This window comes from Cygnus olor, chromosome 1, assembly GCF_009769625.2.
Source record: "Cygnus olor isolate bCygOlo1 chromosome 1, bCygOlo1.pri.v2, whole genome shotgun sequence".
Lineage (NCBI taxonomy): Eukaryota > Metazoa > Chordata > Aves > Anseriformes > Anatidae > Cygnus > Cygnus olor.
The window spans coordinates 115,026,615-115,039,608 of NC_049169.1; the positions used below are offsets into that span (position 1 = coordinate 115,026,615).

The 12,994-nt window shown below is 41.0% G+C and overlaps 1 protein-coding gene across 1 annotated transcript in view; it reads right to left on the reverse strand.

The window, feature by feature from the left end:
- DSCAM (DS cell adhesion molecule) overlaps nucleotides 1–12,772 on the reverse strand; it is a 475,090-nt gene extending 462,318 nt beyond the window's left edge. The window contains 1 exon segment of the mRNA XM_040530051.1: nucleotides 12,710–12,772. Within this exon segment, the coding sequence (XP_040385985.1) occupies nucleotides 12,710–12,752 (43 nt within the window). The 5' untranslated portion in view covers nucleotides 12,753–12,772.
- Nucleotides 12,773–12,994: the final 222 nt, after the last annotated feature.

The window sequence follows — 12,994 nt, forward strand, 5'->3', positions numbered from 1 at the left end:
TAGACAAGGTCTTGGCAACCCTATTTTCAATCTGTCTCACACTTCCCCTGAGGAAAACTGAGGAGAGAAAGGGAGGGAGGAAGGTTGCTATATGTTGGGGTTATTTATTTTTTGCACTGTAGAATGGAAGCAAACCAGATGATTTAAATTTAGCATTCTTTTCTGAACTCATGCCACTCATTACTACCCAGCAGTCTCTGACAGAGGAAGCAATGGATGTTCAGAGAGAATACCCTATATCCGGAAAAATGGAGAAGTGATTTAACACATCCAATTATGTAATATCTATTTACATTTAATATTTAAACCCTAAGTACCTCCTTTTTATGATTTTTTTTTAAACTCTCCAATCTGTATAACTTAGTCACATTAAATAACCTAAAAATGCAGGACCCCAATGACAAAGAAAGAAATGCTGCAGCTAAGCATTCATCTCACAGTGGCACCAAGGTTATCAATTCTGTGTGTCCTGCTTTCTACACTCTGGCTGGAGATTATCTCAAACAGATGACATGCAGGAATAAACCCGGATGAAAAGGGATGGGAAAGTAAGTAAAAGGACAAAAAACATCCTTCTGCTCCCCCCCCCTCAAAAATCACACATCCCAATACGTTCTGCAGAGAAGAGCCTTCTTGACCAAAATAAATGTCAGCTTTGAAAAAGGGGGAATTATTAAGGGAAAGCACAACTCATAATGGGAGCAGATAGAAGGCTTAGCCATATCACTGTTTTTGCCTTGGTAAATTGTGAATGGAACATGAGGTGTGTGTATTAAAAGAAAAACATATTTGATCCTTCCCCCCCCCCCTTTTTTTTTTTTATAATCCCTAGAAATAATTGGTTCATATAAGGGGAACATACATATTTCTGGTTCTGTTCAGTACAGTAGGAAACAAAAAGCCCATTCCTCTGCTTCCTAACATCAAAGGGAACTATAGTGTTTTTAAAATAGAAAACCCATTAGGTACGGAAAAAGGCAAGAGCTTCATATCAAGCTGCAAACAGGAACGTTTAAGCAAAAGGCATTCAGGCGATGGAAATGCATTCAGAGCGTTTAGTGCACAGGATTAATCGAATTATAATTTAATCATCTGATCAAACACTAATTAGCATAATCACTTGAGGGGAAAAGCTACTAGAGGAACAGATGAAGAAACACCTTGGGCACCCAGCACATTTTAATGACGCAAGATCATACACAGATTTATTTTTTTTTCCATAATGAAACACAACGGAGATGGAGGTTCACAGTGCTGAAGAAGCAGTTTAAATACCCTAGTCCTGCATCACACACAGTTCTCCAGCATGGAAGATACTGAAGCTGGCTCTGCAAACTATATCTTATTCAGATACAAGGAAGAGCTCTAAAACGCCAGAAACAATCCACTACCCTGCTTTGCCAGATGAAGACTTGAGCATGAGCACACACTTTAGCCCACAGTGTTTCCATTATAATCATTCCTTGCTGTCTCCCCCAAGAGTCTCCCACATGAATGTTTAACTATAGATCACTTAGACGACCTTCAGGGATATAGCAAAGTATTAGCATCCTTTTACAAACTGCATATAAAGTAATTAGTCTAAATCAGCACTACTGGGTTTTTCGGCTTAGAGCTGAAGGGGAGAATAGGAAAGGAAGACATTAAGAGAGTTATTCTGCCTAACATTGTCTAGATTTCCTGGTAAAATCACATCACTTTTCTAAAACAGAAACCTGGTAGATGAGAAAATCATTCCAATGCATACCCAAACAATCAAACAACACTTGTGTCTGGAGAGTGGGCAGGAAAAGATATGTATGGACAGAAGGAAGCCTGGAAGATTGTGTGGGAAGGTAGAAGGGGAGAACCAGAATGCCAGGTGGAGAGGATCGTAGGAATCATCTTTTGTTTGAATATTTATGTAAAATAATTTATTCTTAAAAATAACTATTTATCTTTTCAAATTGATTATTCTTCTGGACACTAAAAATATTTAAGTGATGAACTGCAACATTCATAGGTAAAATTGGACTTGGAAAAAAGTTTCCTACAATATTATATAAGGGATCAAAATGATGAGCTGCTTACCTACATTTTAAAGATGCCAGATCATATAGGCTCAATTGTGAGCTAATTTAAATTGATTATATCCCTCTTACAGAGCTATACTAATAATCCTTTAGCCTTCTAAGAATGACTGCACATTAATAAAATAAGGTAACCAATTACCACATAAGGCCAGTATGCCCTAGGTTTTCTGCATACTGGGCACTATATGCAATTGGTGCAAGCAGCCTGGAGAATCTCACGAGTGTAGTGTGCAGCTTTCCACTGCAGCTGACATTTCCAAAAAGCAGCCCAGCAAAAAAGAGCTATGTCAACAGTATATCACTTTAAGGCACTGTCACACTTTTAGTAAGAAACGTGACTGATAGATTAATTAATAAAAGGAAATTAGTTTCTGACTAACATAAAGGTGGAACCACCATCCTGCAAACATTCCCAGCTCAAAGAAGGAGGTCATATACCAGCATATATGGAGTCCATTTAATTAAAAAGCAAAAGTAATTTTATTAAAAAGTAAAAAAGTTGTTATTTTAAAATATCTTAAGTTGTTTTACTATCTAGCTTGTTTCTTTCGAAGCCATGACTTCAAAGACAGGAGATTCCGCATCATTTCACACACACACAAAAAAAACAATACAGTGAAGTGATGGGGGAGCAACATAGAGCTGGTAATGCTACTTAAGACTGCACCATGGTCAGAAATACTATGGGACACAAGAAAACCACCACCATCCATTTTGGGGACATGGTTTAGAGGTGGACTTGCAGTGCTTGGTGGATGGCTGGACTTGATCTTAAAGGTCTTTTCCAACCTAAACAATTCTATGATCTCCCTAAACCTCTTTTCTTACTGCCCTCTAAGAGTGCAACAGGCCTGATCCAAATGATAGCATCCCCTCATGGTATCAGTAATATAGCTCCCTGTTTCATCCACTTTCTGATGTCATGAGAGCACCAACATTGTGCCATGTCCTAATTCTTTCATTTTTGATGAGCTAGCTATTTAATACATACTACTTATTTTAAACAGAACTCTGAGCACAAGGCCCAATTCACCGGCCTTTGGAAATGCCAGAGCTAAGGTACTCAGCCAGCCATAATCCCCTCCTCTAATTAACGTCCACACTAGGGACTGAGATTGGTAGAGATGATGTAAGGAACAAGAGTAACCGCATTATATAGTGGTCAAACATTTGTTTTTTGTCTTTGAACACGGCTGAGACAAAAACACATTTTACTCAAAAAAAATCTCAAAATTTCTCAAAATTAAGTAGCAGTCAGACCACTACTATAGAGCTGAGGAAAATATATATTTTTAAACTCATTAACTCCATTTGTAATTACCAAAAAAATCAGCGTTCTTCTCTTCTATAGAAGCATATTCTGAGATGTGGTAGGAAGATTGTAATTGCTTTTATCCACTAGGGACTAACTTTTGAATATAATAAATATGCACCGAACTGCGATAGCTATGGTTTCTTCAGATGGGTATTTCTTTTCCTCTGCGTCACCTTTGCATTCGCCTCTAGCTGAAACCTTCATACGGGCCTCTACCTCTGTCACCACGCAGAGCTCACAGGACCCAGCGCCCAGGGAGGGCCTGAGGAGCAGGGCCGGGTGTTCGGGCGCATGCTCCAAGCAGCCCCCCTTGCACCAAACCTGCCAGTTGTGGCTTCCAAAAGCAGAACAACAAATCACGGCTGCCAGTGTGTTTCTGTGAAAGCCTGACAGCTCAGCCTCTTTTTCTGAGGATTAATTATCTCCCTCCTGCCCAATAAAGGAGCTCAGTTTCTTTGTCCTTTGCTCAGACAGGGGACTCACACATCCTACCTTACAGCCGCACTGACATTCACAGGACTGCTTTCTGTCCTTGATCCCCCTTCACTTGCACAAATCCATTTGTTGTTTCAGTGGACAAACTTCTAGGGACAAGAAATACTTTTGCTACCCAAATAAATACAAACAACTATAAGAATAAGGTGGAGATAAAAGTGTTGTAGGCCTCAAATTAAGCCTATATCACAGTTGAAACAACATGAGCAGACACGAATGACAGAAAAGGCTGAATACAGGTAGGTGAAGGATAAGAATACTCAGGAGTTTGAGCTCTCCCTTCACAAGGCACAGAGGACCCACGTGGAACACCAGCTTGCTCCCTGGCACAGACCAGCAGCAGCATGTGGTTACAGGAACCAGCAACGGGGAGTTCCAAAGCCACAGCTTGTTTGTTGGGTTCCCTACCCATGGTTCCTGTTTGCAAAGGAGCAGGTTCAGCCTTGCCTTCCCCACTGCAAACTGTGAAGCACAGAGACTTTAGAGCCTCCTGCCGTAATGTATACGAGCTCAGACTTGGCCTCTGGACACTGTCCTTCTGCTGTCCCACAGGGCTTCAGGCTCTGAGCACCTTACCTCTTCTCATCATACACCTTGCAATGCTGTCTAGATCTCTACACAGTTTGAAGCTCTCCCTTCTCCCTCCCTCACCTTACCCACCAAAAAAACTCTTCCTATCCCCTTCCTTCCCTTCTCCCACAAGCATCAATTTATGTACTTTTTAACACACACAAAAAGCGAAGAACAAAAAGCTCCATCCTCATCTGATATCACGACCAAACAGGGCAAGCATCTCCCATGACTCAGGTCCCATAGTGAGTTGAGCCTTACTCTCTGTGCTTTCCATTCGCCCTTGCAATGATAAAAAGCTGCTTTCTAGAACCCCCTATGCAACAAGGTTGTAAAAAAAACATTGCCAAGATGAAAGAGAAACCTTTGAGTCATACAACAGATCTAGGAAGAAAGGAAAGGTACAAAAGGAAGCTTCCTGAATATGTACAGCTGAAAGCATGAACTAGTATAAAGCAGATCATTACTCTAGTATACTAGGATTCACGTTATTATGCCAAAAAGCTCTACAGGCATATTGAGGCAACAGGGACTTCAATGAGAGTCTCCCAAATTAACTACCTATCATGACATAGTGATGCCTGGCTTCATGCCTTTCAACTGCAGTTGCAACCCAAACTATGGTCCACCTCTCTTTTCTGGAATACACGAACACCAGTATATTTTGATACTACCCCACAGCAAACCACCTAATGGGAAGAGAAGCGTAGAGCCAGCTGGAGATGTATGACCTTCTTGATGGTGAACCACACTAGGCTTTCCTGTTTAAATGGAGTTCTACCTAGTGTCTGGTCTGCTTGAATGACACTTTTTCCACTAAGATCCTCCTCAAGGGACATCAGAATCAGCTTTTCTTAACAAAAAGGATTTTGTCGAGGACTGCCCCTGTCCTTAGATCACGGCAGAAAGTGGTCTAACAGCATGTCATGCACTCACCTCTTCATTTTCAAGAGACTGACTTTATGCATTCAGGGTGTGATTCCCAAGTCAGGGCCAAAATCCCAAATAACAGCCCCAGAGAAAACCCCAGGGAATTCCTTTATGCTTTCAGTTTTAGCAAGTAATACAGTTTATAAAAATAATAAAGACTTCTGGTGGACAAAGCAATCATGCAAGCAAAAACCAGAGCTTGCATTTTGTGCATCTCATTCCTGTGGTCTGGAAAAAAAGCAAATGATCAACCAGCATTTCAGTGCACTCAAATCCTACCATGCAATTCATCCAGTCCAGCACACACTGCAGCAACAACATCTGGGTTCCTCCAAGGCTGTACATTTCAATACCCCACCTAGTCTTCTCTGTCAGGTTAAACAAAATCTGTGTGTCAAAGACTCACACTTGGTATTTTAACTCCATACTACTAAGCCTCCAGGAGACTGAACTACATGTTATAATGGAGATGCCTCTAAAGACCAGAACTGAATATATGCAAGCAGTTTTAAACCCTTTCTTTCAAGACAACTTTCAGCAAATTCTTTAATTCTGCAGCACCAATAAAGTGAGACCATGAAGAGCTGCCATTCAAAAATGATGGAGACAAACACCCTTAATGTGCAGGTTTAGCATAAGCCACTTCTTGGCAAAACCACATGTAAAGATTTCATGCCAACAGATATTTATATGGACAGAGCTGCCCTATGATCTTATCTACAGAATCACTGCGAGTAGATTACATAGATAAATGACTATTTGAAGCCACAGTGCAATGTAATTATATTCCAGTTGTATTGAAAGATTCCTGGTCCTTTCAGGAATCATGTTTCTGATATTCTTAAGATATTGGAGGGCTCCTCAAAACTTTCTCCAAGAATTACTTTAGATGACAGTAGGTTACTAAGGATAATTTTTAGCCTAATACAAACAGAAATCTAAAGCCATAAATCTTCTGCATAGGATTACCATGTGATTAATTAGAAGAAAATAGCATCAGTACACTTGGACAGCAGAACAAGTGCCAGGTATTCCATACACAGTAGCTTTTAAGCAATTGCAAACTATGTATAAATATAGATATCGATATCAGAAGGAACTGTATTCTCAGCACACAAGATTTATAGACACAGGAGCAGAACAGTTTTCTTCAGCTCTACAGCGGCCTGCATGTTAAGGCTTTGAATATTAATCAGTCCAACAGTTTCTCAGGTGGTGCAATTCCATTTCCTTGCGTGTGCCCTTGCATCTGCCACACTGACGTGCACCCGTGGGCTATTTTCAGATGAGTTCTCAGGCCACTCTGTGGCCCATGTCCCTGTGCTCGTGTAGGCTCTGTCCTTCTGGAAGCTTCAGCAGAGGCACATCAGCAATGCAGCTCGGGTTGCCAGGCTGCTCCCTCCCTCAATTACCAGGGAGCTCCAGGGAGGCTGGTGTTTAGTATGGAGGTGACTCTCTTTCTCAGAGTCTTTGCATTTAAAGATGTCTTTCTATAAATAGGATCGCCGGCTCACTCTTAAACCTTACTCCCTGCCTTCTAAGTAAAAATAGCTTAAACAGGGATGCTGGGAAGACTTGTTAATCTCTGTCACCCTCTCTGTCCATCCATTTGCCTTTCTTTCTTTCATCTGGGTACATCATAGTATCTGTTGCCCACTTCACTACGATAAATGCCCACTGATGAACCTCAGTTTCTCTTTCTGATGAGTAATCCAATACTTTAACAGGAAAAAAAAAAATACTTGAGATAATAAAAATGTGAATGGCAATATAAAAAGAAAAGCAATGGCAATTGAAGCCCACAGTACATGAGGAATCTGTGGCTTGTTCTTAAAGAGGTTCTCTTCAGTGCTCCAAAACATTGTGCTGCGATAGGCTCTTATAAAAATCTCTCTCATTTTATGTTATTTCATTTTTGAAAATATCAGTTGTTTGATGAAATGCATTTAAGAGAAAGACAAAGATTGAGAAGATGGAGTTTCTTTTGTATAATAAAATTGTTTGAAATTTTAATTTCATTGATTTCAAAACAGGTTAAAAGAAAGGAAGTGCTGTTTAAAATGGATTGTGAAATATCTCAAGCTATATTATGAAACAAGTGATTTAATGGCATACACCTACACATTCACCTTGAAATAATTGAGTATTCTGATCTACAGACCTGTATTGCTTAAATTGATTTTTTTTAGTACTTTTAGTTTCAGCAACTCAAAAGAAATAATTAAAAAAAAAATCAAATAATTGTACCTTAGAATAATTAAGTCGAATGTAACATGTTTTTTCTTCCTTCTCCAGTCCTTAAAGTGAAAGCTGGAATTAGTGCATTCCCCAATGGAAATCTGAAAGATCCCTAGACTGACAGACCAAGATATGGCATGTTCCAATTAAAATCAAAGTCTAAATGAGTAGTACATTTGAAAAGACCTCGATTCAACACATTAACTAGAGCAAACTTTAAGGGGAAAGAGCGCTATCCGTTTTACTCCTCAGTTCATTACCCGCAACCTCCCTCCTCCTCTTCCTCCTCCCCCCCCCCCCCCCCCCAAGATGTTCGGTTTCATATCTTTTTGCTTGTTATCTTTTCAATGTTTATTGAATAGGTAAAGGAGATTATTTTCACTCCCCAGTCACCACTGCCCCTGAGAAAACGGCATATTCATGAAGACACTCATCCAGACAGAGACACAAAAAGTTGAGGTCCAACCTGAGCTCAGCTGCTGCTGTAATCAGAGCCTTGCACAGCTCATGTGCTAAAGGAACTTTACGGATAAGCTGCTCATTAAAACCCACAAGATTTTCCCAAATAATCTCATTTAATGGCATATTACATGACAAAAGTTTACTCAAGAACAAACAAAATTGAAACCAACTCAAACTTCTCTGGATGCAGCATCACTGAGGAGACGCCCCTGAAATCAGCAAGAAAGAACAGTACAGAGCTGCAAGCTACTTCGCAGGGTTTATGGTTTTGTTTTTATCATTTGCAGAAATCAACCTAACTTTAAACTGTTCCCAAAACGACCTTCATTGTCACAGACATCTGTTATTCAGCCCTTGTGGAAAGAAAATGCAGTGTCCACTAGTCAAAAAGTTTAGTGACCACTTATTTAAAAAAAAAAAAAAAGGCAAAATGCCTCCTTCGGGTACTGTGCGTTTCCACTGCTTGTCAGAAATGCCGCCAGACTCGTGTGGTTTGCTGCCCACTAGTGTCGTGTGGCACCAGCTCAGCCGTGCCAGCAGCATCCCGCACCGAGCCCCCCCAGGGCCTGGGGTCATCCCTCCTGAGCACAACACAGGGTGAAGGCTTTCTTTTGAAATGGGAATAGAGATCTCCAGTGTGCTGTGATAGCTAAGAAGTCTGAGATTTCTCTATTAGGCACTGGGTGATGAATTAATAGCTATTTGTATCTGATAAGTAACACTAGATAAGGAACACCATCAGCTGTACTGTGCTTTCCACAAACATACAGTCAGCTCAATGCTTCCTGCACGTGCAGTGACACTACTAAGGAAACGATTTGGTTATGCAGTTCCACATAAGCTATACACATACTACAGTGCTTCTACAAAGATTTTAGAGATGATTTGTTCTCTTCCTTAAATGTTTTATGCCCAGCAGCGAGTCACCATTTTCTTTGGAGAGCATCACTGGCACCACCAGCACACTTGATGCTGCTCCTCCTCCAGCCTAACCCCTGCTCTCAGCTCAGTGTGCTGCTCTTCTCAGTATTCTGGTGTGTTACTAAAACGCATGGTTGTAGACACAGGGGGGGAAAGAGACGTGTGTGTACTCTAGACTTACAGGTTCAAATGGGAAGTCATATTAACGGGAATTTATTTTTAGTGTCAACTGTACTGCATCGTGTGTCTCCTGATGCTCCGTTCATTTCAGCAGAACTCTGGACACCAGGCACATAAGAAATGCAGCCAGAAAGCAGACTGCAAATCAGTTCAGCATATCTATACCACGGATTAAATGCTACTGGATTATATTAATTTCTGAAAAGAGCACCCCTAATTCTGAACTAACTTTATCACACAAATTACAATAGCCAGGATTTTGAAGGAGGTTGTTCTCTTTTCTGTGTCTCCCCTCCCTGCAATCAGCAAAATGCCCCCTTACTGATTATGACCAGGCTATAACAGACTTTCTTCATCAGCACAGTTAAATGTACATGCTTGTTTATGGAATACTTCGGTATAGTAACACAGAAGGCAGTACAGGTACAGTAATCTTGAAGATAATTTCAAGTATTGCTCAGGATTGTAACTGAGCATGACTCAGGTTTTCACAGTGGTGAATGCAGCTGCATAGCTCCCACTGATGTCTGTATAGTCCCGTGCGCTTATTAAGGTTGAACTGCATTTACTAGGGCTGCAGTACATTTGTGGTTAACAGTACCTGTTACCTGATTTTTTAAGAAACTCCCAGCACTGAGAGTTTAAAGCCTTTATAAATTCAAAGAACTTTAACAGGGTATTTGGGAAGGTTTTGTTTCAGGTTTCAGAAATACTAATTGGATGTAACAGCATGTCAGTATTTTATTGTCCCCAGAAGGAAGCTGTTTTACAAACACAAAGCCTACCCAGTGGCACCACTCATATCTAATTTGACAAAACGTATTTGTGCTGAGTGACTGCAGGGAAATATGGGGGACAATCTTGCTATTGTTATTCAGATAATTTCCATTATCTTCAGTAGAAATTTAGCCCAAGATGACAACTACAGGGTTAAAAAATGAATTAACACTTCATGGGTTTAAGCTATCTACATCCTTACCCCCCCAAAAAAAGAAAAAAAGTTACAGAATATAAATATGAACAATCTTACACATTTTAAGGTTCAAGTTAGAATGAGATGTAACACAGTCGAAAACCACTCATACATGTACTCATTTTTTAAGTTAACGTACTATGGTTCCATAAGGAGTTCAGAAAAAGCAATGGCAAAAGCTAAATAAGCTTCAGTAGCTTCAGCGTCTCCCCCCACCTCAAGATATAGTTATAGAGGAACACTACCTCTCACACAATGGAATTAGATATAGTTATAGATAGAATAATGAAAATAAATGTATACGTGACATTTCTATTTATATATGCAGTCATTTCCTTCAAAGAGATACATATCTGATATGACGGTGCATTAAAATCTGAAGTCCTTTAAAAATATTATTCTCTGACTCTTGGCTCTGATACAATAGTCTCAAATAAAACTGAACAACTTCGGTTTTATTATTAGTACCACTGAATATGAAGATAGGTGTCAGTTCCAAAATTTTCCTTTTAAAAGGTCCTAAATGCATACCAATTTTGACATCAGGTATGATGTCAAAAATAAAAACACTTAAGTTTGCAAAGAATCATTGAAGCATCCATTAAGTATTTCTACAATGCTTTTATCTTAAAATACCAGCATACATAAAATATTTTATTTTAGTAACCTGGACGCACAAGTGCATAAACATTGCTGCATGACAGTACAGAATCTATGCAGATGCATGTGTCACTTACATTTTACACTATTAAAAACAAAAACATTTGGAATACAATTTCCTGTTTGACTGTGGTCCAAAAAACACATGGATACTGAAAGTGAAATTGCTACTGACTTCACAGATAAAGGAGTAAAATAAAGCAATTTCCATATTATTTCAACCTCGTAAAGTAAAAATTATTTGGTTCCTTCAAAATCATTTGTGGTAGAAGGGAACTACCTAACTTGGAGCATATGTAGCATCAGTACAGCAGACATAAAAATATATATCTTCTTTTTAAAAAAGGTAAGATTTCTGTATAGAAAGAGAGTTCCTTTCTATGCAAATCTAGGATTAACTGAACAGCGCTGGTAAAAAAAAAAAGAAAAGAGAAAAGATACTTTCAGACTGATTCTGTCTCATTGATAGCGAATATCTCCTTCCAAGAGATCTGCCTGAATAGAACAGAGAAAGACACAGTGCTGCCTGACACAAATAAATAAATAAATAAATAAGCAAGCTTTTAATGTTAAAACTTGTTGCAGTTGTCTTACTGCTAGACAAAATGAAAAAATGTAAAGTTTAAGGTTTGGAGATTTTCAATCATTTTGCATTCTGCGGTACTTGGAACATGAAAACATCTCAAGATAGCCCCAAACATATGCTTAAGATTCACCTCCTGATTTATGACCTATCCACCTAGTTGCACTGGACTGGCCATGCCTGTCAATGCATTTTCTCATCCAGCATATACTTAAGCAGATGTGAAGACACACTCATCCAGCATTCATCCCTCACCCTCTGGTAGAGGTTCAATTATTTGTATCTTCCAGGAAAGCCTTACGCTCTGCCCTCTGCTTCTCTCCCATTCATTCAATGCAAGAATCATTTTCCCACTCTACCTGCTTTGCCTATGTTGGAAATTGTGCGTTTAATCTTTCTGTTTTAACTGTCAGGATGTAATGTATTACAGGCAACACTACACTCTCAAATCCGAGAAGCAGGCAACGTAGTGGAATAGCTAGAATCACACACTACATCAGAATTTGTTTTCCATCCTTAAAACTGCACTGATAATATACATCTTAATAAAAGTTATGCAATTTAAACACGTTTTTACATGACTCTTTTCAATCACATATACCAAGTGCTCCAAAATACCCCCATCCACTACTTAAAATAATAATAATATTCGAGAATCTACACAAAAAAAAAAGGTCAGAGAGTTTGCAGAATGAAGAGAAAAAACAGAATAGGTTTACCCTTATTACATCTCCACTCTAATTTCTCCTTCCTAACTTTATAATCGACTGTCTCGAACATTTTTGGATGATGTAATGCTTATCCGTGCATATTTTTACATAAGTGACTGAGAGGGGGGGGATTAAAAAGCAAACTACCGGGGAGCAGGTAGATTTTTAGTGAAATGATGGAGAGGAAATAATCTGAAAGTATTTGAAAAAATAATAAGGAAATTAAAAAAAAAATAAGAAAAGAAAAAAAAATGAAATTGTTAGGTGAAAGCGCGGGGCGATTAAGAAGCAAAGGTAAAAGCAGGAAAGGTCTCAGCGCGAAAGCTGGGGATGAAAGCCTTTCAGACAGTCTCCGCGCACTCAGCCGGGCTCAGGCGGCACTTAGCAAAAATTCCGCACTCGGGCGGCTCGGGAGACGAGGGAAAGCGCCTCCACCCCCAGCCCTGCCGGCCCCGTCTTCCCCCGCCCGGCGGGGACCGGCGGCTCCCGGGGCGCCTTCGCCCTTCTCCCGGCGGCCGCGTCCGGCACAAAGGGCGCCGCGGCGACCCTCGCCCCTCTCCCGGCAAGCCGAGGGGACCCCCCCCCCCGCGCCGCGCTCACCGTGCGAGATGCTGTGGAGCAAGGCGACGGCCAACATCCACATGCCCCCGCCGCTGCCCCTCGCCCGCCGCGCCCACGGCCGGGCCGGAGCCGCCAGGCAGCGCGCACCGGGTCCGGCCGCCTGGGCCGGGGGCTGCTGGCAGCCTGCGGGGCCGCCGGTCCGCGCAGCGAGCGCTCAGCCCCGCCTGCAGCCCCGCGGCTCCGCCGACGCTCGCCTGCCGGCTCTCGGGCGGGGGAAGAGGCGGCCGGCGGCGGGGGCGGGCGGCGGGGGCGCGGCGCCCAGGT